Source organism: Tetrao urogallus, assembly GCF_951394365.1.
Source record: "Tetrao urogallus genome assembly, chromosome: 20".
NCBI classification, from domain to species: domain Eukaryota; kingdom Metazoa; phylum Chordata; class Aves; order Galliformes; family Phasianidae; genus Tetrao; species Tetrao urogallus.
Genome location: NC_136833.1, coordinates 5796265 through 5824205, shown reverse-complemented (window position 1 = coordinate 5824205; position 27941 = coordinate 5796265). Strand labels below are relative to the sequence as shown.

The 27941-nt window shown below is 53.9% G+C and overlaps 1 protein-coding gene across 1 annotated transcript in view; it reads left to right on the top strand.

The window, feature by feature from the left end:
* SMG6 (SMG6 nonsense mediated mRNA decay factor) overlaps positions 1-27941 on the top strand; it is a gene marked incomplete at both ends in the record, with an annotated part of 89261 nt that overhangs the window by 38491 nt on the left and 22829 nt on the right. The window contains 3 exons of the mRNA XM_079545288.1: positions 6942-7058; positions 7535-7703; positions 14901-15102. Of these exons, the coding sequence (XP_079401414.1) occupies positions 6942-7058; positions 7535-7703; positions 14901-15102 (488 nt within the window). The remainder of the gene's footprint in view (positions 1-6941; positions 7059-7534; positions 7704-14900; positions 15103-27941) is intronic.

The following is a 27941-nucleotide window of genomic DNA, read 5'->3' as shown; positions in this document are numbered from 1 at the left end:
CGTGTGCGTAGCACTGCAAACCTCAGAGTGCTCTGCAGCTCCTCACTCGCCAGAGGTGTGCTGTGATGCAGACAGGGGCTCTCTGGCAGTGCAGATGATGACGTGGCCAGAAGACCCTGGGCTCTGTTTTGCTGTTGTGCCATCACTTGTGTAAAACTCCTCTCCCTTCCCGTGGCATTTCTGCAGAGAACTCGTTGGTTGCTTTCGCCGTCCTCAGGTCCAAACAATGGGATGGCAAAAACTTGCTTCTGTCTTGGTTCATGCCTTCTGCATGGTACCTCTAGTGTAGAGATATATACACCGATAACAAATAATGAGTTTTCTAGATTTTGAGTGCTCACCTTGAAATACAGGAGATGGAGGTGTCCTGAATGCGTTGTCTTCCACGGGTTTCATTCGCCTTCAGTGCAGGACTCTCATTAGCCGTGGTTGTAGCTGCAGTTGCCCAACATCTGCAAATCTGATCCCCTCTGTGTCTCTTCTGAGCTGTTAGGGATGTGCAAATACTGATGTGATGTGATGGGAGTGTGGGCCAATGACTTCTGGGTGCACTGGGGAGTGTGTGACCAAGGCAGAGACAGAACCGGGTTCTCCTGTATAGCACTGAGCCATCTCCATCCCCCAAACACAGTGCTTTTCTGCAGTCCTCAGCCTCACCGTGTTCATGTTTCAGCACCTGAGAAGGGTTCTTCAGGAGGGTCTCTGGCAACCATTCATTTCTGTGTCAACTGGAAAAGCCAGCGCGAGGGCGGATAAGGTGATATGCCAGTAGGGCAACCATGCAGTGTCCAAACGTGATGAGCTTGGCTTGAACTTGCATGTCTGCTCTAAATCTGGTATTGCTGACCTCTGAATGCTCAACGTTGTGTCTGCTGGACATTTATTTTCTGTAGGGATGGGTTGGGGTGGCAGAAGCTCTCCCAGACCCCTCGGCCAGCCCCTGCCAAGCTGGTGGGTCCTGCTCCAAAGTGTGAAGGTGCTGGGGATTTCACTGCAATGGTCGAAGAATTTTGAACTTGAGAAGAACAATATATTTTCCCTAACCTCATTCTGGCAAATGGCTGAAGTTTTTTCGATGAAATTTTCCCAATAAATTTAGCTCGAAGAAAGCTTTTGGCGTGAGGGATCGCAGCCTAAATGGTTAAAGTTTGGCAAAGTTGTTAGGAACTAAAACCAGGGGCTTATAATGGAAAGTGTTAGGTAAGCCTCAGTGTAGGCACTGTGTCTGGGCTGTGCCCTTGTCACAGGAGTGTCTGAGTGCTGGGAGGGTACAGCATGGGGCTGGCACCACCCGGAGGGGATGCTGCAGGGGGTGAGGAGGCATTTTGGGTCTGGGCTTTGCTGCCTGGTAGAGGAAAGCAGGGGCCACAGACTTGGCTTTGCGTTCTGGCGTTTGCTTTGCAAACTGACCCAGCGGAGCTTGGGTCCCTCAGGAAGCTGTAAAAAGAAGAGCAGCAGCAAATGAGTGAATGTGTTGAAACGGAAGCTCCTCACTTTGCTGTTCCTGCCCCATCAAAGGCAGCTCTCTCCCAGCGCTCCTGTCTGCAGGCTCTTTCTCTCATTAACTTTCCCTCCAGGCACAGAACGCTCGCACCAGCAGAGGCACGTTGCAGGCTGCCTGCTCCAGCACAGCAATTGTCCTGCTACAACTTCACTCCGGCCTGGAGTAAACCTCTCAGGAAGCCCTGTTCACACCTCCTCCCACTGTAAATAACATCTGACACAGTGACAGCCCGGCTGGGATGCGTGCAATGCTTTGTGGTGCTGCCTGGCTGCCTACTCTATGAGCACGAGGATGCACGCTGCCCTTGCTGCCCATGCGGGTGAGGCTGTGGCTCTATCTGTGTTTGGTCAGGAAGGATGAAAGATTGTGCAGACTAAGGGGTTTTGTCTACCAGGCTGCATCGTCCTGTTGTATGTGTCTGTATCCTGCCTCACTGCAGTGCGCCTCGTTCCTTTTTATGCTTCTGATGTCCATGTTTGTTCTCCTTTTGGTGTAGCCCTCACAGTGTGCCCCCGTTCGTTCAGATGTACTCTGTGCACAGCCCTACTCGTGTCTTGCACCCTGTTGCCCTTCGAACCACTTCAGCCCTATTGTGCTCATGCATCCTGAAGCACAATATGCAGCTGGTGCCGGGCTGGAGACGTACTGCCATGCCAACCTGGATTAACACACTTTCTTAGGAGCTGTTCAGGAGCCGTGCACATTTGGGCTGTTTCTGACCCTGCACAGGATGGTGCATATCCAGAAGTGACTCTGCAGCCTCACCGGGCTGCAGGGTGCAACCCAAGGTCCTGGCCCCGCCGCTCGGGTCAGCACCCCAAGCACATTGAGCTCTGAAGTGCTGCTCAGTGCAAGTGGAAATGGCTTCAATCTGTGTTTTGACTGATGGGTCTTTTCAGGAAATTTCTGAGAATAACATTTCTAAAAATGGCTGCTTCTTTCCACTGATATTTCCTGGAAAAGGCTGCAGTTAATTTTAAACCACTATCCTTTTCCCTTTTCAAGTGGAAATGGCTCTGAGCTTGTCCCAGGCTAGTGTCATTCTTTGTGCCCTAGCCTGAGTCGTGCAGCTGTGGAACAATGTGCTGCTCCCTGGGCTCCTCTTGCAGGACAGGTCGGTTTGTAGGGCTGCAGAACTGGGGGACCTGGGGGGCACACTCAGTGCATTCATCAGCCATCCCTATAGATCGGAGTGGGCTGGCAGCAAGCAGCAGCCCCGGGGTGCTGGGAGAGCGTGGCTTCCTCTGTGGCTCTCGGGCAGGCTTGTTGCTTGGGGTGGGAATATGTCATTAATTTTTATACCTTCCCCTGTAAACCATCGACCCTTTTTATGATGTCATGAGGGATTCCTTAATTTTGCAGCTGCTTCCTGGTTACGTCAGAGAAGAGCCTCCCGTCCTCGAGCCCAGCGCTGCAGTCCAGAATGGCTGGAAACAAATGAAGTGTTGAATATCTAATGGCTTCCACAGGGAGAGCTGCTCCATCCTCCCCAGGCCCCCAGCATTCCTCACCTCCCTCCCTCGGACAAGATGGGGTTTCAGTGCAGAGCAGAAGGAGCTGTGGGCTCCTGGGCAGCTCTGGGAGTGCGTGCAGCAGGTCTGGGTCCTGTGGCTGAGACCCTTGTGTGGCTTTCTGCCTCTCCATAGGACAGCTTGCTGCAGGGAGATGGGCTGCTGTGAAGTGGCTCTGGGAGGGCTTCAGCCCTCTGCGTGCAGGTGGTGGTGTCTGCTTGGCTGCGGGGCTGCGTGTCCTCACTGCTGCCTGTAAATGTGGGGTCAGGGAGCATCCTTCCAGGAAAGCTGCCCGGTGCTCTTTGCAGGGCATCAGCCATGGGTGTGTGAGTGGGTTCCCAGGCTCCTTTGAGGGCAGATGAGTGCGTGTGTGACTCGCTGTTCCCAGCCAGATCTGGGAGTGCCCATGACTCACTGCTCCTCTTCGAGGGGGTGGCAGGGAAATGCCCCGCAGCCCTGAGCATCCCCGCTCTGCTGCGTCGTGTCCCATTCCCGGCAGTGCTGCTGTCCTTGCCCACTTCCTGCAGCCGGCCCCATCCCGGTGGGCTGCCAGCAGTGTGTCTGGCAGAGTGATTCATGGGGAAAACACTCACACTCGTGGGGCCTGGGGCCGAGTGATAAGAGAGCAACCAGATCGCCTTCAGGTGGTGTCAGCACGGTGGTCACCAGGCTCTCTCCTTCCCCGCAGGGCAGCAGCTGGCTGGTGAGTCAGCTGTCTGTGCTGAGCTGCTGACACATCCACCAGCGAGCCTTAGGCAGGGCTCACCCACAGCCTGTATCATCTTCAGGGCTGTGCCTGGGGAGCTGTTTGCTCAATTGCCTTTGCTTACGGTTCTTTAGAGCATCACCATGGAAGATGGGTTCAGCTATTGCTCCCGCGGAGCAAAGCCCCGTCCCTGTGCCGGCACCACTCCAGGCTTCCCAGCCCAGAGCAAAGCTCAGGGTAATAAGGATGGGGAGGCCAACATGGAAAGCATCTTGCTAGAGCCCTTCTGACCCTTGGCAGGAGCAGTCCAATTCCTTGAATCAAAGTGACCTGCTCTCCTTTGAGCCTCTGCTAACGCCTGGTGGCAGCGTGTGTTTTAGCCATGCAGGGTTCACCACTCCTCATGCTGTGTGCTAGCTGGGATGGAGGCAGGAGCACAGACACGCTGTGTGCTGCCTGGGAGCTGCTGCAGCTCCTTGCCCCTCGCTTCCAGCAGCTGAGGCCACGTGGCTCTTGCAGGATTTCCTCCTGCACATGGCACTGGAGCGGCTGTGAGCAGCTTCCTCCAGCAGCTCCCCTTCCCCAGCCACGGCCATCCCCTACACCACCGCTCTTTTCCCATTCCCATTTCCTGTGCCTGGTCTTGTTGCCCTAAGAGAGCTTTGGCATTGCTGTTTTGCACACCCTAGTGGGAGAGGGGATGTGTTTATCACTTTTCCTGGAGATTATCTGTTTAAGCACTCTCTGACAGTTACAATAACAAGGGCAGCGCGTTGTGTTTCCCAGCAAAAGGACACTCGCTGCTGAAAGATGTATAGCACTAATTAGAAATACATAACATCCGGCCACATGGCAGCCTTCTCCCGGCCGCTCCATTTCCTGAGCTCAGACGACTTTGACGACAGTTGGTTTATGTTTTCCATGAATATAATGTTCTCAGAGAAACACAGATTTCTCCCCTTTACAAAAGTCCCCGCGCTCTCCGTCTCTCTCCTTGCTCTCCCCGCACCCTTCCCCTGCAGAGCAGGTAGATTTATGACTGCAGAAAGCCTGAGTCGGATCCTGAGTCAGAACAAAGCTGGCAGCTCATGCACGGGTTGCATCCGGGAGCCAGGTAGGTGCTTGCAGATGGAGCTGCAAAGGAAACTGCCCCTGCTCTTCGTGCTGGAGAAAGAAACCTCTGTCCTACATGCGGAGGAACAGGAGGGCTCTTCTGCAGCTCTGCAGCTCAGAGTGCTTTTGTGATCTTCAGAACCACCAGCCCGGCTGTGCTTCCTTGTTGCAGTCTGTGTTTGCAGTTTGATGCTCATCAGCTCCTATTTTTTCCCATCCCATCCCATCCTACCCCATCCCATCTCCCTCCTTGTGCTCTCGGGCTCTCAGCAGGGTCCGCCCTCACAACCAGCAGCAGTGGGCAGGACAAGGACGTGGCTTTGGAGGTCCCCATGCATTGGATCGAAACAGTTTGGTCTGCTGAGTGTAATGCAGGTTAGGTGTCAGGGTGGAAGATGGAGCATGCTCAGGGAGCTGAAATCTTAGAAGGTTTTAGCTGCTGAAATGAATTCCTATTGAATATGGAAAAACTGCTGTATTTGAGATGTTTATAGCTTGGCCACGCATGGACAGATTTCTAGTAGGTCAGGAAAACTCTCTGCTAAAAAGGTTATTCTGCAGCAAAACCTCAGATCCCCTTTCCAGGATTTGCAGTTGCTAGATTAGCTCTAGGAAAAGGTTGTAAGGGTTTTTTTTTTTCTAAAAAGGGTAAGCCACTGCCTTATTTCCTAGCCTCATTCTCACAAGTAGCCCAGCAGTTTTGGCTAAAATATTCCAGAAGAATTTGGGCTGAGAGAGGTATGGAAACTGCAGATCCAGTGGTTCAAGTCAAGTGGAAAATGGGGTCTGAGGGCTGCTGGTGCCCACAGTGCAGTGGTGAGGCTAGCAGCTTTAGGGGAGGACGCGGGGTGACACCTGCAGCTGATCAGGTGTCAGCAGCAGCACCTGAAGGCAGTTTGGCACGGGTCCCCTGAGTACGGGCTGCAGGGTTTTGTTTTATTTGATAATGGGATGAGCTGGAACCATAGGGAAAGCAGTTTGGGGTGCCTGCACAGTCCTGGGGTGCTACCACTCAGCATACTGTGCCCTGGGGACACAGCAGCGCTCAGGTGGCAGTGGGGTGGCCTCAGTCTGTGCCTGTGTAGGATGGGAAGCAAGGAGTCCAGCGTTGAAACAGAGTGACGGGAGGAGGGAGCGTGGTGAAGACGACTGTAATTTCTTGAACTGGACTGTGGCCAGAGCGCTGGGACTAACACTCTTAATTGTGGGAAAGGCTTCATGAAAGAGATTTACTGTCCCGGAGTGGTCACATCTTTAGTTTTATGTTTCCTCCCAAAGCTGACAACCCTGCAGGCAGGCGCTTCCTACCATCGCTCGGCGGTACCAGCACGAGGAGCAGAGCACCCTCGTTGGGCAACAAGAGGCCAATGGAGGGGAACAGGGGCAGAAGGGATTTGGGGCCAGGGGCTGCCTGTGAGGCTCAGCATCTTCTTTTGCCCCAGCATGGGCAGCCCGCCATGCCCGTGGTGCCATGCCCACGGTGCCGCAGGCTGTGCTAAATGCAACCCACGCCCGGCTCCAGGCAGCTCCCTGCAGCCAGCGTCCCGCTGCTCACTGCAGCCTCAGAAGTGGTTTCTGGCTGGGTGTAGATGTGCCGAGGGGATTTGCTGTCACTCGGAGCCGGCTCTGTTTGGAAGAGCTGTGGTCGTGTGGCATCTACTTGAGTAACAGCTTCAATTAAGCTCTCTTGACAAGCTGTTGTGTGACGGCTGAACTAAATGGGAGGAGCCCCCTCCTCAGCTGCTGAGGTTAAAACTCCAGCAGGGACAGAGATCAAACATGCAGCTAATTACCCTTTTAGCACTTAAACATGCCCTCCTCCTTCAGGGGAAGGCATCAGCTCCAAGCAGCAGCTTCCGTGCTGAAAGCCCTGAGCACTGGCTCAGCACGAGGGGTATTTTTGGGTGTGATGAGGACAGCGTGGCTGCAGCCTCACCCTGCTCCCATAGCCACCTGCTTCTCCCCATATGTGCAGCAAGTGGGCCCAAGGCAGGTGTGAGGAGTCGCCTATTCCCTGCTACGTGGGATGCACAGAAGGAGGCTGTGTAGGTGAAGTAAAGAGGGATCATCTGGCTGCTCCCCACTAAAATCTCTTTCTTTCTCATAGAGTGCATCTCTGAGGACTGCCGCTCTGTCATCCAGGAACAGGCCACGGCCCTGGGGCTGTCCATGTTTGCACTCCTGGTGAGGAGATGCACCAATCTGCTGAGAGAATGCATGCAAGGTAAGGGCTCACCAGCAGGACTCTGTGCTCCCACCCCTGGGGCAGCATGGAGGGGGAAGCTGAGACCTCATTCTTTGCTTTTTTGTGCACCCCTTCCTCTCTGCTGGGGTCCTGGGTTTCTTCTCCAGCATCCCAGGCTCTGCATCACTTGGCATGAGGTGTACTATAAAACTGCTAAAAATATTTGGAAGAAATGGGTGGATGCAGAGCATGCTTTCTGCCAGATATTGGGAAATCCCAAATCCCAGAGACCTCAGGACCCTGCCTCTGTGATGCTGGCAGTTGTTGTCCTCATAGATGGATTGGACCCATCCTGGCTTACTCCGTGAGCCACTCCATGTAGGAAAAAGAGCTCTGCCTTTGATCTTGCACCTTCAAAGCTGGGATGTTGGGGTCTATGTTGTGCATTCCTCGTCCCTGCCTGAGACGGAGGGGCTGCATGAGCCTGGCTCAATGAGCTCCTCTTGTCTTTGTAGTTCAGCCACAAGAGGAGGAACAGGAGGATGAGGAGGATGACATCAAGGTCTCTGCCTTGCCCCAGGACCTGAAGGAGCTGCTCCCCAGTGTGAAGGTCTGGTCAGACTGGATGCTTGGCCACCCAGACACCTGGAATCCGCCACCAACTTCTCTCGAGCTCCCCAAACAGTACGTGCATCCTCTGCTCTGTCTTGTAGTTCCTCCTCCCTACTCAGGCTCCTCGTGCCACCTTTCCCCCTTGCTCACACTTGTTCCTGGATGTGGCACTCTGCGTGCAGGGGACACTCGGTGGGGACTCATCACCTTCAGTGTCACAGTGACAGGTGTCCAGCTTTGGACACTGGGGGTGTGAAGGGGTTCTGAAGGTTCTGGCATGTGCCTCTTTGCTTCTGGCTGTTAGGAGATGAGCCATGAGCTGGATTTTTACCTTGTGCTTAGGGTTTGTGTCTGCTTTATTGGGATACACCTCCTTCAAGCCCAACCAGCTCAAAGACAGAGCCTTCTTCTCTGGAAGGAGGTAAGTCCATTTGCAGCATGAGCATTTTACTGCCTGTTTTTATCTGAAACAGGCAAACCTTGGTCAGGCTGGGCTGGCCTGGAGCCGCTTGCCTGTTCCCGGAGCTCCAGAAGTCGCCTCCCTTCAGCTTCAAACACAGCTTGCCTCTACCCCCACATCACAAAAAAGGGTTAATTTTCTAAACTGGCCGATTCCAGCCCATTAGTCCATAATGCGGACTAGGCAATTTGCATATTTTTGGACAGAAAATCAAGTAAAAGGGCCAAGTATGGAGTATGCGAAGCAGTGTCTGAGCATGCTCCGTAGCTGCTTTCCCGCAGGATTTTCCATCTGCCTCCGGTACTCCGGATCCAGAGCCTGAAATCACGTCTTATTGTTAATCCAAAGGAGCCAGAACCCAGGGTGATGGGAAGGCGCATTAAGAGTAATCCAGCAAAGTGGCTTAACCATTAATGGGTCCCCGCTCCGTGCGTCAGGTCCAGTCCTGCTCTCCTAGTTTATTGCCTCTACTCCAGTTCTTTTTCATTTGGCTGAGGAAATGGAAATCTCACACAGGAAGTTCTGGGCCTCATTTTGTGGAGATGGAGTCTGTTTTCTGTTTGTCGGCTGCTCGGTGTGGGACCGTTGCCTGCTCATGTGAACCGCTGCCCATCTTTGGGCAGGAACTCAAACTGGGATCTGTCACGTGCGCCTGTTTGCACCAATCCCCCCTTCCACTGCGCAGAGAGCCGCCGAGCCCTTGGCGACGGGCAGCCTCGAGATGGAATTTCTGATCGGGCTCGCGCAGCCGGCGCTTGGCGCCTTCCAGGGATGAGCTGCCTCCCCTGCTGTGGGTGAGGGCTGTGGTGTGGGTGCAGGTCTGCTGCATCCCCCTGGGGTACTGGAGCAGGTGCAGGCTCCCGGTTGCCCAGCAAGGCGATGGGCTCTGCTCCATCAGGTCTTGGCTTGCCCAACGGAGAGAGGGTCTTTGTCGTGCTGCTTGCCCATCTGGCATGGAGGTGGCTGAGCTACCCTCCTCGTCCCGTCTCTGAGTCTCCATTAGGGTATGGGCAGCCTTCCTGAGGGCTCCCTCCTCCTCTTTGGTCCCCCAGCCCTGCCCGTGGCAAGGGTATTAGCTGCTTTCTCAGCCCAGAGCTTTGTGTACCCAAGTGTTGGTGGTCCGGGAGAAGCTGAGCACCCCCGGAGCTGCAGGGAACCAGCTCTGCTCTTGGGCATGACCTGGGACTTGCAACGTTTTCCCCAGAGGTAGGAAAGGAAGAGGGAAGCACTCGTTTAGAGTTTCAGCTCTCTATTGACAGAAGCACGCTGCCTCGCCTGGGGCTGCTCAGTAACCAGGTAGAGTCACCAAGTCTGGGGGTTTGGATAGGAACGGCTTCAAAGGAGCTCAGAAGTAAAACATGGGTCAGAGCAGCAGGCGCGCTGGAGGAAGCCAAGGTTTGTGGGCAGGGTGAGCTCAGAAGCAGGGAGAGCATGAAAGGAGCACGCACAGATGCCAAGTTGCAGAACTCTGAGCAGGGGCCTGCTGGGCTGTTGCATGTGTGCTCTGTGCCTTCCGGCAGAGGGACGTGCCACCAGGTCCCCTTAGCAGGCTCTGTCCTTCAGCAGTGCCAACGGAGAAGCTTTGGGGACGTACTGAGACCGCCTCCCAGCACCCTGATGCCGTGACTCAGGAAGGGGACAACAAAAAACCCCCTAAAGCACAGCAGCACCCTGCAAGGATGCCACGAATGTGCAAACGTTTCTGGAAAAAAACAGGCCCCATACCCACCTGGCAGCCCACCAGGAGCAAAAGGCCTGGCTCAGAACTTGCATCAAAGTGCAGCTCATCCGGGGCCAGCACTGCTGCCAGAATGATGGCCTGGGCTCAGGGCCAGCAGGGCAGCTTGTCAAGCCTCCACCAGAGCCGAGGGCCTGGGCTGCTGGGGCTCTACATCCCAAGGCCTCCACTCGTGCTGTGTTCGCCATGTTCGTGATTGCTGGTTCTTAGTAAGTGAGAGAGCTGGGGGACTTTGAGAACGTCTAAACTCAGCCCAGCTGTGGCAGTTGGTTTATTGCTTTCAGCTGGTACTTGAACCCAGGTCCTGGTCTTGGAGTCTTTCCCAGGTTTAATCCCCGGAGCTTTCTCTGCAGCTGTATGACACTGCGCTGACCCCGAATGAGGATAGGAAAATAGAAACGGTGCCAAGCCAGAGTCTCTTTTTCATTTGGAGTCTGGCTGTCTGCCCATGACCAGGGTTACATAATGGGAAACATAGCTGGGGCTCTGGAGAGCCCGCGTTTCACCACGCTGCCCAGACCTTCGCATTCTGATGCTATATATCTTCCTAATTGTAGCTCGGATGCATTTATCACACTGCTGGATTTGAGTCCATACAATAAAAAAAAAACACGAAATTCCTTTGCTCTCTGCTTTCCCTGTTGGACAGACGAAGGGAAAGGTGCGAGGGGTGAGCGCTGCGTGCAGCGTAGAGCCACGTGGGCTTCGCAGGGCAGGAAGGGAGTTTTGGAAGGCTCCATCTGTGGGTCTGTGTCCTGGCAGGGATGTGGGGATGGAGCTGGCTCTGGGCAGGCATCTCCTCCCAAGCTGGGCACCGGCAGCCAAGAGGGAAAATCTTTCCCCAAAAGCTCTCCTTGCTCTGTCACGTGAACCCAAGTGATCACACCCAGGTGTGACTCAAAGGATGTGTTGAGAGTTGTTTTTAAAAGACCAAAATTGAGATCTTGAGTTTATTTGAGAGACAGGGCTGTTCTTTCCCTCTACCTCTCTGGGAGGCGAGGGACTCAGCAAGTTTTGCATGGCTCTTCTTTCCTTTGGGTTTTCCAGGATGAGAGCTGAACCCAGCTGTGGACATCTCTGCCTCAGGGATGGTTGCTCCGGACCAGACTACATGACTGGAGATGTTTCCAAGTCTTCTAGCTGCTCACAGCTCTCACTTCAGTGTCTTAAAACGCATGTGACTCATGGCAAACATTGCGCTGAGGTTGGAACAGGAGGTGTTGGAGCAGTGTGTGCCATAGCCCTCGGCTGGTAGCATCTCTCAGACAGGCTGTCCTCAGGAGAGCCTTGCAGAGATGGGGTGATGACAAAGTCTAGGGGAGCAAGACATTTCCTAAGGCAGATGTGAGTGGAAGGTGAGCCTGCAGGGAGCTGCTGCTGTTGGGGTGAACGTGTCTCCTTTTGGGGTGTATGGCTGAAGAGCTGAGTTAGGCAAAGAAACTTCTCTGTGCTCTTGTTTTATTGCTGCAGTGAATCCATTGCTTAAAGCAATGCAAGAATTGATAGGGAAGCCAATGGCTGCACAGACTTGTTTGCCACTGGGCTGACCCTGGAGAATCTGCTCTCCTTCCATGCTGCAGTGAAGGGCCTCTCAGTTTGCAGAGGCTGTCTGCAAGCATTTAAAAATGGTTAATTTAAACCAAGTATTAAATTGAATCCAAAAGCTCTGAGCACATTCTGGAGCTTACCTTCCCAGAGAGATCTGCCAGATCTCTCTCATCACGTTGGACTTGCAGAGAAGCGTCACTGAGATGGCAGCCCCCACTGGGAGGGATGGACACTGTCTTGGGCAGGGGTGTCAAGAGTTTACTGGAGACTAAACGGAAAATCCCTTTTGCAGATTTCAGCCTTGATAGTAATGCTGTCCACCAGAATTTCCCTATCGAGACATCAAAGCGAGGATTCGGAGGAGTCTCGTTAGCGTAAAGCTGGCTGAGAGTGAGGGTAGAGCTGGGTGGAGCAGAAGCCAAAGAGACAGGCTGTGTGTCAGTGCAGGGGCTGGGAGCAGCCACACACCTCAGGGAGGAGTATGGTGGCACTTGGGTGACCAGAGGGACCACGTGTAGGGCAGAGCAGGGAAAAACCAGTGATGCCAAGGGCAGAGCGATTGAAAGAGTGTCCCGCTCTGACCCCACGGTCGTCTCCGCTGAGCAGGGCGAGCCTGGGGCAGAGCTCCCATCTCACCTCCCTTTTTGTTCCTTGCCTTGAGCCCGGCGAGGCAGGGTGGGAAGGAGGGAAGCTGGGAACAGGACGTGGGCTGTGTGTGGTGCTGGGAGGCTCCTGGCAGCGGGCGCACGGCCCCTCATCCCCCAGCCCACACCGTTTGCCATCTGCACGGCAGCGCGGGCCTCGGGAACACAATGCAGGGCTTCTTTTGCTCCTCTCTTTCCGGGTTTGTTCTGCAGCTGTGGAGTTTGACTGTTAGTGTTTAAACAAGCTGGTATTACACAGGAAATGGCCACCTCCACAGGCCCCCGCAGGCTTGTAACATGGGGTCATTGTACTTGATATTAATCACCAGGCAACCCGCTCCCCCGGCCAAGATGGTGGTGGGTGTGAGGGCCCCACTTTGGGCTCTGGGCCTCGGTGTGCATCTCCACGTGCCCCCCACGGCCCTACGGGCATCATCCTAAGTGGGGGCTGTCCTCATTGGAGCCCTGGCCACGCATCTCAGCCTGCACTTGTGCATGGCCGGGCCGCGTCCCGTCGGCGTGCAGCTGGGCTGCGCTCGCACTGACAGCTACATTAAACCTGGAATCCTGAGGCAATAAAAAAGAAATTAACTCTTTTTTTTTTTTTTCTTTTTTTTTTTTTTTCCTTTTTCCTTTTTTTTTTCCCCCCCCTCATCCTGGTGGAATAAGCAAATGGAAACGCGTCTGTGGGGAAGTGAATGAACCCCCCGTTCTGAAGGAAGACCTCGCGCTCAACCCCTCCTCGCTTCCTCGCTTAAAAGCTTTGGGATCTGCAGGGCTGGGCTTGGAGTCAGAAAGCATTCAGCCGTGGCCTCAGCGTGTTGGGAAGGGGCAGCAGGAAAAGGGCTTTGGCCAACGAGAGCAGGGGAACCGCTGGGACCCCTCCTCAGGGGGTGGTGCTGCCCTGCGGAGGGGGAAGCGAACCAAAGGGAGAGGCAGCAAACGGTCAGAGGTGCAGAAATGTGGTGTGTGCTGGCTGCTGCAGGGCTGCTCGGGGTTGTGTTGTAGCGGGAGCTCACTGCCCGCCACAGCAGAACTGTGGTTGCATTGAAGGAAACCCAGGGTGGAAACCTAACACGTCCAGCACAAATGACAGATGTGGCCAGGCCCCGTGAAGCCGTGGGGAGCTGAAGATGAAGGGGATAAAGTGACGGGGAATGCTTGTACAGGGTCCAGGGGCTGGGGGACTGCAGGATGCTGACAGCGTCAGCTCACAGGACAAGCAGTGAACCTTGAGGAGGGAGACGGCCCCCGCGCGATGCATTCCTTTCTTCTCCATCCTTGCCCCACGCACCTGGGAGCAGCCTGTGCATCGCTGCAGCCTGTGCATCGCTGCAGCCCCTGCTCAGTGCCCCAGCCCTGCGATGTGACTGGGTGCATGCAGCCCAGCCTGGCTGCCAGCAGGGCACTGGGGGAGGGCTGAGCCTCCCAAGCCCTGCGCATCTCCCATGGGCAGAGCTCGCCTTGGAGGTGGCCCAGAGCAGCCCTATCACATCCGGTGCTTGTCTCTGCAGCCCGGGCCGGAGGATAAACTATCAGGGCTGTGGGGCAGTGGATCATTCCTCTTATTATTTTCTTCTTTTGCAGATAGGGGTCGTGGAAAGTTCAGTTCCTTTTAACCCTCGCAGCTCTGTTTATTTTCCAGCTGGTAGCACAAACGCAACGTTTCCCATTACATCACAAAGGGCCTCGGACAGATCCCTCCGAAAAAACGTGTTGCAACTGTTTATTTTTTTCCATATTTAAACATTTCTGACAGCCAGACCTGGCCGAGCCAAGCGATGGAGCTTTGTGAATGAACCCAGCTCCTGGTGTCTGTGTGCAGAGGGCTTTGAAGGACCTCTTCTCCTCTGCAGCGTGCTGGCTGGGGCTGGCTCGGGGACGTGGGCGACTCTGCGTTACATGTGTGCTGATTACGTGCCGGGCTTTGATTAATGGCTGCTCATTCTGCCTGGCTCCCAGGACGCTCTTGAAAACAAGATGTTTCATTTCAGTGCGCTTTCCTGGTACATTGATTCCCGTAAATAACCGAGTGCAGACTCTGTCCACCTGGAGCAGTTCAAAGAGCAGGGGGGGGGGCCTCCCTCCAGCCCTTGGTCACTGCTGCACCCTGGGTGATGCTGGCTGCTCTGTGCTTCTCGGTGCTGCCCCACCTTCCTCTGTTCTTCCCAGCTCATAGGCTGAAAGAACCCTCCAGAAGCGCTTCTAGAACTGGGGCGAGCAGTGCTGTATGGCAGTGCAGTTGGCATGGCCCAAGCCGTGGGGGTGTGTGATGGGGATGCACTCCCATGGGCTGCCCACGGCCTCAGTGCTACCGAGGAAGGTGAGACAGTGCAGGGACAGCTCTGCAGGTCGCTCTCAGGCGTTGAAACCATGGCCAAAAGCAGAGCACGAGTTAACGCCACGAGGCTGAGGTTGAGCTGCAAACTTTCTCAGCTTTAGAGCGTGGCTGCAGCGCGTGCTGGCAGCAAATACCAGCCCCCAGTGCTGCCTTTGCCCCCGCAGCAAGATGAGTTTGTCTTCCCAGCAGGCTTGGAAATAGAGCAGCGAGAGGCATTTCTCCCAGCTGGAACGGGCTGGGCTCCCTGGGGCTGCTGGGGAACCGCTTCCCGCGTGCAGCGTGGGGCAGAGCAGCGGGAAGGGCCGAGCCGTTCCCATGCAGGGGGCAGGAAGGGTCGGTTGGAGGGCTGAGAGCCCTCGTGGGGTCGGTGCCAGTGCAGCTGTGTGCAGAGCCCTCCCCGTGGGCACGGCTGCAGCAGCGCGGTGCGGGGCGGCGTGCGTTGCCTCGTCTCACCTCTCTGGTATTCGCCGCAGCGTCGCAAGGCAACTCCCAATGCATTCCAGCCCCGAATTGCTCACGTCTCTCCTCGTTCTCCCAGGGTCTCAGTAGATGTGTGGGCGACGCTGGCTGACTTCTGTAACATACTGACCGCAGTGAATCAGTCGGAGGTGCCCTTGTACAAGGACCCAGATGACGACCTTGCCCTGCTTAGCCTGGAAGAGGATCGGCTGCTCTCGGGCTTCGTTCCCCTGCTGGTCGCCCCCCAGGAGCCCTGCTACGTGGAGAGGACCTCGGACAAGGTCAGCAGTAGGCCAAACATCCCCCCTCGATTCCTCCAGACTTTTATTCTTGGGAAGTTTTCTGTGCAAACGGAACACGATTAAGTCATTGAGAAGGGTGTTAAGGGAAAATATCGACCTTTCAGCCGCTGACATCCAGCTCTGTGTCATGAAAACCCCTCTCGACTTCCTCTGGTGTGTGTGTGCTCGCTGGCATGTTGTATATACGATCATTTCCTCACTTGTTTAAATAGTGCAGCTTGTGTTGGCAGTGCTCTCAGTGCACTCCAAATGGTTTGCATCATGCTTAAAGCACCCTCCCCCTCCCCCCAGCCACAAAACTCTGCCTTAGGAAAGCAGCCAGGACTTTTTTCCTTCTCTAAAGAGGAGAGTGATAAATAGGTGACTAGAGAGAAGCAGACACCATGTGTTAACGTACAAAAGGCTTTTAGGAATATGAAGCATTCCCCACTGCCCGCTCTCTATTTTCCTTTCTTTGCTCTAGGAGCCCATTCTAGCCTGAACTTTCCTTCGGCTGTTTGTTTTTAGAATAATGAAATCAGTTCCCTTGTTGATGTGGGGTTTGGGGTCTGCTCTCTGCCACCACCTGGCCAGGAGGGACCTGGGGGCTGATACCGTGCCTGAACCTGGGAGGTGGGGGGGACGAAGGAGGCACAATGGCATTTGTTTTGCACGCCCTCGGAGGCACGGCAGGATGAGAGTGGCTCTCAACAGTTTCCTGCTCGCAGGCAGAACTGCAGCAGCAGCAGTGTTGCTGTGCTGCTTCTTCGCTGGGCAGTCGGTGCTGTAGGAGGAGAAGTGGGGTGCAGGGCTGGTGGGAGCCTGCTGGTAACAGTGGCAGTGCGTGCTCCCATGTGCCACGTCTTGACATTTTCCTGAAGTGACCGTGAGAAATTGAGGACCTTTGTCACAGGGGGGACCCAGGAGGTGCAAATTTCTCTTTCACTTCTCTGTCTGCCCTGCCCGTGCTCACAGCGCTGCCCGCAGCCCCACTAAAACTGAAAGCCTTCCAGTTTTGGGGAAGCATTTTAGTTTAGGAAGTCGCTGGCAAAAAGGATTTTCAAGTTTTGTGTTCGGGGAGGTCAAATAGCGAGCACATCTCTGCTCTAAGGTAGCACAGCTGCACTGTGTGTGGCGTTGTCCTGCTGGGGACAGTCCCATTACCCCTCTCCCTATGCATGGGCTCCTTCCTCCAGGCACTGGGTCTGGGCTGTGCCCCATGACATGTGGGAGGGAGCTGTTATTCCCCAGGGTCTCACTGCTGTAAGCACGCAGCAGTTCATTCAGAGTGCCATCTACCTGCCCTGCCAAGCACTTGCGCTCAACGTGCGTGAAAAAGGAGAAGCATCTCTGTGCTCCTGCTGCACCTGAGCTGCAGAGCTGACATTTGTCACCGTCTTGAGTCCCTTTGATTCCAACACCCCATCAAGAAACTGTGCAACCAGTGGAGCTGGTGTCCATCCCAGCGCAGCAGCAGGCACCCAGCCATGCAGCGTGCGATGGGACTGAATCAGTTACCTGGGAAGATTGCACATCCTGGAGAGAAGGAGCCAGGCTTGGATGTCCTGGCCTGTCTACCACATTAGGTTTTTTTTTATGGGGGGGGGGGTTTCTTTTTTTGCCTCCTCAGTGGGTTTGGTTTGGTTTGAAAGTAACTGACGTTAGAACAGCGATCCCACCCAGCACGTTGGGGTGTTGGCTGGAATTGGTGCAAGTCTGGGAGCCCCTGTGGAGTGCTCCTTGTGTTGTGCTGCCTGCTGGTCCCTCTGCCTAGCACCAGGCACATCACACCCAGGTGGGTTCCTTCCACCCAGCAGTGCTAACGCTGCCCACGCTGAGCAAAAGCATCAGGTGCTGCAGGGGCTCTTCTTGATCCAATGTGAAGCAGCAGGTGTGTGTATTCCCTTTGAATATGGGTGGGGGGACAGGTGAGGCGGAGCAGAAAACCCATCAGCCTGACTTCCAGGAAGGAGCTGAAAGAACTGGGGCGTTTCAGTCTAGAGAAAATTTAGGGAAAATGCGGCTTTCAGTTGGAGAAAAGGCTGTTGTGGGAAGGAGGAGAACAGGCTGTCCTCCAGCTCCGTGCTGAGCAGCGCAGGAAGGAATGGGCATAAATTGCAGCAAAATAGATGAAGATGAGGTTTGAGGAAAAGCTTCATTCCTTAGGGTTGTTAAGCACTTGAAAGTAGGCTCCTGTGCGATGGTGTAGAATCTCTTCAGCATTAAGAGACTTGTAAAAGCAGGGTGGGTGGCTCTTCTCGTACAGCTTGGGTGGAGGTGAGCTGCCTTGGAAGCAAAGTAACCTCTGTGAACCTTCCTACCCCATTGCATGTGATTTGGTAATGCTGCAGAAAGGCACTGGAGTGGCAGCAGTTGTGTAATGGCAGCGCTGTGACGGCCGTGTTGCACTTTCCTGCAGTTCAGGACCCTGGTTCAACTTAACAAGAGGATCCATGAGTGCAGTCCTCAGTCTCCTGCTCTGCTCCCTGCCCTCTCAGTGTGCACAACCCAGGCAAATCTCGCTCTGCAGCAGTCCAGTTGTGTTGCAGGAAGTTTCCTGTTTGTGTGCTTTTGTCTGTTCCTGATTGACCGAGCTGCAAGCAGGTGAGAAATGGTATTTCTTTGCAGCAAGAACTCTCTTTTCAGTGCTGATTTTACATTGCTGGTTAGCAAGAGTTATTTTTCTGCACCTGGTTGCTTTCGTGTTCTCAGGCTTGGCCCAGTTTCCAAGCTATGTTCACAACAGGTCTTTGCCAGAGAAGCAGACAATGTTCTGCTCTTTGTGTTGCACCCTGTCAATGTGCTGGAAGCTGGGAGGAGAATTCTGGTGCACCAGAGAGGCTCTGGGAAGCTGATGTGCTACCTCTCCTATTGCCTGCATGGCTAGGAAGAGTCTGTTCCCTCTTTGCACCAGTCTCACCTTGCTTACTGATACTGACTTGCACTGCAGTTTCTCAATGAATTTGGAAAAACTCAGGGGAAGGGAATCTGCTCAAAAGCGAGAGTGGAGAGTATTGGGCTTAAAATGGTGTGAGGTTATTGGCTCCACCAAGAGGATGGCTGTTTTGTAAGCTGTAAAGGACAAAACACTGTGCTTCCCACTTCTTTTTGTTTTCCGTGACCCATTTAGCAGATGGAGTTCACAATTCAGCCAGAGTTTCTCAGCAAGTTTTTGAGCATTTGGCCTGGCTCTTATTTTGAGTGAAAATGTTCTGACTCCGTTCGTTGCCATGAAGCTGTGCGTTAGGATTCCTGCTGGAGCCAGTGTGATACTTAGAGCTTCCCGTCGTCTCCTGCACTGTCATTGAGGCTGTAACCAACAAAAGCTGTCTCCGGGGTGAACATAACTTGGTGATGTTTTCCTGGGCGTATGTTGGGCAGATATCCACTGCAGCTTGTGTGATGGAACACCACCGAATGTACCAGTCAACAGCAAACTATGCAGCCTGGTGCCTGGGCTGTCAGACTGCGTCTGCAGCGTTCGCAGCCGAAAGAAACGCTGCCAGTAATGGGAGCCCATGGTAAAGGGCCTCAAACTCACCCAGCGTCGTGCCCTGCGGGAGCATGGAGCAGCAGCGTGGCTGAGCTGGGCTGCAGCGAGAGAGGAAGTGATGGCTGTGGCTTTGCCAGGCAGTGGTGTGTGTGAGCTGTGAGTGGGTCTGCTCTGGGTACATTCCTGGGAATGTGGGGCACATCCTGGATTCCTCAGCTGTCATCCTGGTGTCTGGGGAGCATCCTGCTGTGCAGTGTCCCTGTAGTGCTGGTGGCAGGGCTGCAGGAAGGCTGTGCAGTAGGGAGGTCCTCGGTGGAATCGTTCATCGTTTGCATCCCTGCAAGTTCCTCCTGTGCTCAGCATCCCCCTCTGAAAGCTGCCCTGCCCAGAGGCAGCTCTGCCCCATTTCCCAGGCAGGGAGACGTGGAGGAGAAAGCGTTAATGTCCCTTCCCACAATAAACCTCCCTGCATGGGGGGTCCTGAAATCCGAGCCTCTCCCTCCTCCCCCAGCCCTGACACACGTTAATAAAAGGTTTTTAAACGCCAATAAAAAGGCAGCAGCCCCAGCTCACCAGGTCCGGGGCCCAGGGTCCTTGGGAAGGCACTTCACAAATGTGTTTTTTGCATTTTCAGGCTTTTGGCTGGTGAATAAGATTGAGGAGAAATACTCCTTCCCCTGATAACAATACAGTGAGACGCAGGATCAGCAGTGTGTGGATTAAAACCAGACGGTGCATGATTAATACGTATGCTTATAGGGCTAGTCACTGTGGTTCCCTCCTCTGAAACAGCGAGGCACTTTTTTTTCCCCTCATGTGCATGCTCATGTGTGCAGTGGACTGTCTCAGATACTCACCACTCAGCTCATCTGAGCCCTGCCTCATCTCTCCAAGCAATCTAAAGCCCTGAGCTGGGAGGCTCTGAGAAATTATGAGCAGCATTCCGTATTGTGCTGTGCCAGCCCTGGAAATCAGGTCCTGCACAGCTCCTCTGAGCTTTGCACGCTCGGTGTGGTTCTTGTTTCACAAGTTCTTGCTTCCTGCTGTTTGCACCACTCACCTGTCCGTGCAGAGCGCCTCTTCGCAGCACACAAATCTCTTTGCTCTGCACTCTCCACCTAACGGATGGTTCACATTCTACCTTCTCTCTAGTTTCCCCATTAAGCTCTAGGTTTGGTGACCTGCTGTGTTGTGGGTGAGCTATTTTGGATCCTTTAATTGTAGGCTTGGGCTAAAATCAGTCCTTTCTTGTTACTCAACGTATTTACAGTATTTCATCTTCTTAAGGCTTTTAAGATATCTCTTGTCAGTGTGTAGTAGTGTGTGTGATGCTTCTTGGATAGGGAGCCCCAGGTTTGAAGGTCCAGAAGGAACAGCAATCGGAGTGGCTGGGCTTTGCCATGCCAACATTCTGTCCTTTCCAAGGCTGGATGCCATATCAGAGTGGTGGCCTTACAGTGATTTGGGGAGGACTTCTTGCAAGGCAAGAGGAAAGCGAGTGAGATCAGGAGTCAGAGAGCACAGACTCTTCATAAGCACAGAGAAAACCCCGGTGAGGGAATGTAACTGTTTTCTCAGCATCCTTTCCGTATTCCCATTCTATAACCTTCGAGCTTCTCCCCTCCAGCTGGCAGGAGAATGCTCTCAGCCCATGAGAGTGAGAGCTTCCAGCTCAGAGCTTGGTCCAGGGAGGAAAAGGGAAACTGTGAGCAGAGACCGGAGCCCCAAGCGGGAGAGTCCAAGGAGGAGTCATCCTTGAAAAACTCCTTCCATCCCTGTTTGCCTTTCCAAACAAGCATCCCTGCCACCAACAGTGGGCACTGGGCAGGAGCTGCTGGGGTTGGAGATGGGATCCATCCCAACCTCCATCTTCCCTGCTGCGTGCTGTCCCAGGGACTGCTGCTGCTCTCCTGGGGCTGTGCAGGGCACATTGTGGTCACTCAGCCTTTGGGTTTGGCTGGCAGTCACTATTAAGGCAGATAAAGGTTTGAGCATGTCTTTAAAACTGTTTTCTCCAGCTGAAGGTAAAGGGAACTCATTGCAAACAAGCACTCGTACAGCGCGAGGACACTGAATACAGCCCTGGAGAAATCTGCAATGTGGAATAATAGTTCAGTCTCTTAAAGGAGGGAGGGGGGGGTGAGGTTTTTTTTTTTTTAAAGAAAAAAAAAAAAAAAAAAAAAAAAAGCTGCAATAAATCTAGTGAGTGGAATCTGAGGGAAATGATCCCATCTGGAAAACTCCAGCGCTGGTGCTGCTGAAGGCTTAAGGAGCGATGCAGATCGCAAAAAGCAAACCCTGCAGTCTGAGGATGACAGCCTTCTTAATTGATGTCCATTGCAACTGGTACTCTGCCAGTTTACGTTGGCCCCGTTCCAGCGTGCTGTAATTTTGGGGCCAGGTGTGAAGCGTTTCTGTTCCATCTTGTTCCCAAGCACCTACAGAAGCCTCACACATCTCACTCGAGGCTGCAGCCCTGTAGGAAACAGCTGTACAGGTATAGGTGAAAGGAAATGTCACAGCTGGGCTCGCAGTACTCCCCCGTGCTGTGCCTGGGGCTGCGCTGGGGAGGGCGAGCGGGGAGGTGGCCGCTGTCACCCGCACACCTGCCTGTCTGTCAGCAAGCTGCTTTGAACACCCTGAGCTGCTGGGAGGGACGAGGGGGTCCGAAGCTCCTGCTTAAAGAGGAGCACGGGGTGTATGCGTCGGATCTGGCAGTAGGGGTGCAGAGGGGGAGCCCCCAGGGGCTGCCGGGAGGTGGCACGGAGGTGGCGCATCCATCTCGTGTGACTGCTCCTGTGGGATGACGTGCTGACAGCGCCGAGCCTCTTTCCAGAGGCTGAGAGTGGCACAGTCTGAGCGCACGCCGTCTGAGCTTTCTGTCCGGTGGCAGATGGAGGAGAGCAGGAGCCAGTGTCTGAGCTGCGGGTTTGATCAGTGAAGGTTTTCTTTGTCCAGGTCACTGAGCCTATTGTTAAGCCCAAGCAAGCTTCCCCGCCAGCACTGCCCTGCTGTTCGCCCTGTCGTTTTAAGACCTCTGTTGACCAGATACGAATCCACGCCGTATCCCTGTGCGCCGTGATCTCGGGGGCTTCTCTCCTCCTCCTGTCCCATTCGTATGCAGTGCTGGGACCAGCGAGCAGCTTGCTGGGACCCCGAGCTGTGATCCAGGGCCAAGGGCAGACGCTGCCAGCCCTGCTGCTTGAGGATGGGGCACTTTGGCCATCGTGTCACCTCAGAGGGAGTCATGCTGTTGGGTGTGAGCCGTGCACGCGTACCAGCATGTGTGCAGCGCTGCTCCCTTTGGCTGTGGTGTCAGCAGAAGGCTTTTTTCAAGTGTTTTCTGGAAGTGTGATGTGATCTTCAGCTCAAGGCGCAGACTGACAGAATAAATCAGCCTTGTCCCATGCCTGCCTTCAGTCTGTGCTGGAGCTTTCTGGGCGGATCAGATGACGCTCGTTGTTGAACATCCTTGGCTTTTGTCGTCCCCAGGCCAGGTTTATGTAATGAGATGGAAAACTTGTGTTTGGCCCTTTGTTCTCAGAGCTGCCTCCGGAGGTTTGGTGTGGGCTCCTGGGACACGGGAAACGTCCCGTTCATGAAACCGGCAGAGCATGTGCTCCCAAAGCCAGCATCGGTGCAGCAACCTTAGGGATGAGTGAGAATGGGAAGGGTTGTGTTTGCTTTGGGTCCTTTAGCAGGTAACAGCCTTGCTTCTGCCACACGGGCACCCACGTGGCACAAAACCACGGCTGGAAAGGGCATCAGGCCCAGCAGTGCACGGCCCCAGCCATGAGAAAGGTATTCACCGTGGCTGCAGTGTATTCAGAATGACATATTGGAGTTCAAACCTCTTGGAATTTGCCGATTAGTCTGTGAGTGTATTGAAAGGCCTCATTAAAGTGCCATTAATGCTGGATCTCCTCCCAATGAGCCATCTCTTATTGCTGCCCAGAGAAAGCTGGAGGAAATGGAGAGGCTGCTCTGGCTGGCCAAGCCGTTCCTTGGGCATGGAGCGTGGCTGCAGCTCAGGCACTCTTTTGTGGTGCTGCAAGACTTAACATTGTGCTGCTGCTCTTGCAGGAGAGCCTGGCTCTCCGGCTGCCTCTGCCTTGTGCTTTGCCTGGTGGATGGGCACTGGAAAAGTCTGGGGTGCCCCATCCCTGGAGGTGCCCTGAGCAGGCCGAGCTGTGTGGCCGTCATCCCACAGCAGGGGTTGGAACTGGGTCATCTCTAAGGTACCTTCCAACCCAACCCTTCTATGATTCCGTGTGCTGCTGCTCGGCTCTCAGTCACCCAGTTCAGCCCTCAACCCATTGTAACTTCGTGGCAGTGTCTCTGTTTTGTTTTTGTCCATGCAGAATGCTTAAAACTTCCCTGCTGTAGAAGGTAGTGGCTGTGGTATCCACCAACGCAGCTATTGGAGGGACCTCAGGAAACCTGAAAAAAGCCCCAATTACTAACTCCTCATTGTTATCCTGAATAAGAAAGATCTGCATCCTGGGAAGCTTGCCAGAGCAGTAGACTGAGTGGAATTCAGGGAGTGGTCAGCCCAAATAACAGATGGGGATCTACTCTGTCTCTAAGGGAGACGGAAGGTGACCTCTGTCATTGAGCTCAGGGGCTGCCTGCCACCATTGCACTGCGTTGTTTGGGGCTGTGCCTGGGTGAGGATGGAGAACCCAGCGCCCTTGGTGGGCTGTGTCCGTGTCCTGTCCTGCTGTCCCATCCCAAATCAGGACAAGGTACGACTGTAGTCTTATTTACTGTGTCGTTTCTTGCTGTCATTGAAGCCTAAGCACTTCCCAGGCATTAATGAACGTATCTCCACAACACGTTGCAGCATAAGGAAAAGCAATTTCCTCGTTCAGGATTGGCAGCAGAGGTACACGAGGCTGAGGGACCGGCCTGGGTCCCACAGGAAGCCTCAGCTTCAGGATGAGAACAGGCCCCTGATACCCAGCACTTGGGGCCAGTGCCTCAACCCCAGGCCACCCTTGTCCCTTAGGATGAGGGAGAACGAAGGGAAGGGTCACACAGAGCCTTTGGGTTCTTCCCACCCATAGGCGAGTAACCATAGGCAAGGGAAGTAAAAATGCTGCGTGTTTAATTCAGATCATTTCATTTCCCCCCCCGCCCCCTGTAATATATTTGCATATATTTACTTAAGAATAGGTTAAGAGACATCGTTTTTCAGAATTAACAAGATTTACCCTAAGGTTTTGCACATGAGCGTTTTACGTGAAGCATTTTTCTTACTGTATAGCACTGAGGAGCATCTGTATCACAAAGAGAGACAATAATAACATCCATTTCTGTCTGTTTGGTTGGCTTTCTGAAGAACATTCTCCAAACCGTGCTGGGGATAGATGGGTGCACATACAGACAGGTGAAGGTGTGCACTGAGGTCTGACCACGTGGCCTGTTGTTCCTGGGCACCAGAATGGATTTACAGTTTGGATCTCTGTTTGTCTCAAGTGTAAATGATGCAGTACGTATGATAGAGCTCATTATTGCTGAAGGGATTGAGATTTGTGTGTGTGAATGGAAGAAGGTGGAGTTTGCTGGTGGACACAGAGCTTATTCCATGCATGATTTTGCAGAAATGTGAGGGAGGACATTGAGATGCATTCACTGTTGTTCCTTTCGATGCCTTCAGCCCTTTTCTCCCTGGTAGAAGGTCATTATTCAGCTGTCAGGGTGGCACCTTTAGGCTGTGTAAAGATACAGAGTTTGGCTTGGTGGATCCTTGTGTCCCATGAGGTTTGGAGTTGGGATCTGAGCATCTTAATGGTGGGATCTGAGTACCTTCAGCGCCGGGTGCATGGAGATGGCGAAGCTGCTCTTTGCTCCACATCCTTCCCTTTTCCATTTCCAGGATAAAAGCCACCAGTTGGGAGGATGATTTATTTAAATGAGTTATTTTATGTGTTGGGTTGTGTGTTGGGTTTTTGTTGTTTTTTTTTGCTAAAATGAAACATGTTGGGCTGGTGAAATGCGAGGAGAGAATTTGCTGGAACTTTGGCTAGACTTAGAACATATGTCCTGGCAATGCGTGGACACAGAGCCTGACTCTCATAGTGGAGGAATCCCCACTGCTGCTCTGGGTGACCACAGCAGGAGGGGACCCCTGGCACAGTGTCACCCCAGGGGATGCTCCATGTGCTCCCACATCCCTGGGGCAGAGCCTCCCTCCCCACAGGCACCTCTCTCCCCTTCTGTAGCTCACTGGGCTCACGTTCCCTCAGGCAGGATTCCCGCTTTTCAGCTCTTCCCAGCTTTCACCTCGGTTTCCCCCTTTTTAATAGGAATGCTTGGCCTCTTGCACTCGGGCTCGGGGAGGAGCAGCGTGTTTCTGCAGCTGGCCTGCTGCCAGATGTCATCACTTCAGGCAGTGCCACGCTGCACATCTTCAGCAGTTTGAAATGGAGAGACAGAGAGAGACAGATAAGATCAGCAGCTTTAGGTGATGGCATTGTTTCAAATAAACCATGCATGACCCAAAGCTTCCACTTCAAATGGGGAATGAAATTGCTTCATCCTTTGACAGCTTGCTCCATGAAAGAAATTTATCTTCACTTAATTGCTTTAGATCCCAAGAGGCTGTGTACAGTAATTTCTAGGAGATAATTATATCAAATTAAAAAAATATGTGACTATCCGACTGCCGAGCCTGGATGTGGTGGCCAGAGAGCAGGAAGGGAAGAGGCAGTGTGTCCTGCTCACAGGTTGGTGCTCCCATTCCTTCTCGTGGAGCTGAGCTGGGCACCGGGCACCCTGATCCACACCTGATGGGGTTTCCATGCTCCCACCTCGTTCTGGAGATGGGCAGCTTGCTGGGCTCAGCCTGGCACTGCTTTTGGGTGTTCCTTTCTGATAGTGGTACAGCAGTGCTGAGGAACAAGAAAGCTTGTTGATTTAAAAACATGTATATTTAGAAGCAGAGTGTAAACTTCCTGCCCAGGCAGGGGTTGGATTCTTCACTCTGTTTGAGTTTCCAGCTTTCATTTCCTTTGCCCTCATACTTAACATTGTGTATCTCCCAGAGTGTGCCCCAGACTAATCTCCTTAACCCGCCCTCGCCCCGCATCTTTCTCTCGTTATTTGCACATCAGTCCCACTCGGGGCAGGATGCAGTGCATCTCCTGCATGGCTGCTCCATGCGGGATGGGTCCCTCCATCCCTGTGGGGGTGACCTCACACCACAACGGGCAGCAAACTCAAGCTGGTTGCTGCAGCGGGGACAGCAGTTGCCATGTGTCAGCAGAAGGCACTCTTCCACTGCTGCTTGGAACCCTCTTTGTGACTCCGGGGCATTGCTCAAGTAATCAGTTCCAGGAGGGGCAAAGTGCTCCATCAGCTGAACCTTCCTCCATCCTTCCCTCCAGGCTTCATGGGACAGCTCCTGCCCTCCTCTGCTTTTCACCCCTACGGGGACTAAGCTCAGCTCATTCCCCGCAGCTCTAACACCACTTTGGTGTGAGATCCTGCGTGGGCTCACAAATGGCTGTCGACAACCCAGGGCCAGGAGCGAGCTCCTCCCCAGCCCTGTGATGTGCAGGCTGGTTTTTGAAGTGCACTGCTGCTTCAGCTGTTCCCAGGAAGTCTGCAGGGGAACTGTGTTTGTACTGAGGAGGTGAAGTCCCTGTGTGTTTCTGGAGGGGATCTACTCAATGGGCTCTTTGATGTCACTGCAGTTTTTGGACTTACATCAAGTAAGTCTGAAAAAGAGAAAGAAATGCTTTGGCTTAGCCTGAAACATTTGCACCTGAGTGAGATGACCTGTGGCCGTCCTTCCCGGTGGCTGGGGGGGGAAGCAGTGGAGGGTTCTGCTCCTAGGAACTGCCCACGGATTGGGGTCGTGAGGCAGAACTGGAGTTGGAAAAGTGTCTCCTGAAGGCAGCCCAGCCGCTGGTGGCTTCCATCACCCCACGGTGCAGCCTCTGGGGTGACTGTCCCCAGCTGTCCCTGCCTGCTGAGCCTTGTCCCCTAGTTCAGGCCCCAGGCTTCTGCCGTAGGACTCTCGTGTTATCTCCGCCTGCCCGGCGTCAGCGCTCCCGCAGGTCACACATCCTGATCCCGAGCTGCCCGCTGCTTGGACTGCATCTTTTTTTGGATGAGATGTCTGGAGCTTGGCACATGGCAGCGCTCAGAGGCATCCGCTGCTGTGACCTCTGCAGCCTGGATAGCCTTTGCCCTGCTGCATCCTCGCTCTGGGAACAACCCGGGGCTAGTTTGAGGTTTGGCTCCCTTAGTCCCGAGCTCAGGGAGGGGTTTTAGGGCAGCGATGTTTGGTGCAGGGAGCTCAGCCCCAGGGCGTGTTGCCCCTTTTCCACTGTGGGGTTTTTCTTTGATTTCCCATACAGTTATTCTCAGCAGCAGCCTCTCCATCCCTCTGCTTTTCTCTGCTTTGTTCGCATACTTCTTCACTTAACTCCTTTTTGTTGCCTTTATTGAAGAAAGCATCACCTAAAGCCATTTGAATTGCACTCCCTGCTGCTAATAGTTCCAAAGGCTGACTGCCCTGACTGCCAGAATGAGGGGCCCGAGGGGATGGGCTGCAAGGAGGTGGGCAGCCGTGTGCAGGAATTGGCATCAGAGCATTCAAGAAGCTGAGAATGAGAGCAGCCCCCATCTGGCTCCGCGCTGCAGCTCGGCGTGATCGGCATTTTGTTTCAGAGGCCGCGAGTGAATGAGTTAATGATGATCCCAGATGGCTTTGGAGTTTGCCTCTTGCCACCCTTTCCTGTTCCCTCAGGATCTCAGATGGTGGCGGAAGATGAAGTAAAATTCTACAGTTTGTTGTAAAGTTCATCTCTCTCCCCAAATCGTGCTGCAACTTGTGCGCGCTGCGTTGGCAGCTTCAAGGGGATGCTACCTGGTAATTAATTAGTTGTCAAAAGACAGCCCAGAGGTTCCAACTCTTTACATCCTTGCTAATAGAAATTGCTCTGATTACATTTTCCCCCTTGGCTGGAGGGCTGCAGCACAGGAGCGTTGCTTCATGGGCAGCTGGAGGAGCCTGAGCGTCCCACGCTGGGACTCGGAGCGTGCTGGCACACGCATGGGTGAGCATGACCCCGGGCTGAGCCCTGGCTTATCTGCTAACACTGCACTGCTCTCCCTCTGCCTTCCTCTGGCCAGCGTTCCCCACCAGCCCCAGTTGTGTCTGACACCTCCAACAGCTTTGTGCTTTCTCTGATTCAGCATCATTCACCATCCCTGGAGGTGCTGGGAATCGCGGAGATGTGGCACCGAGGGTGATGGTCAGTGGGCACTGTGACAGTGGGATGGAGTTGGACCTGGGGATGTGAGAGGTCTTTTCCAACCTGAATGGTTCTGTGAG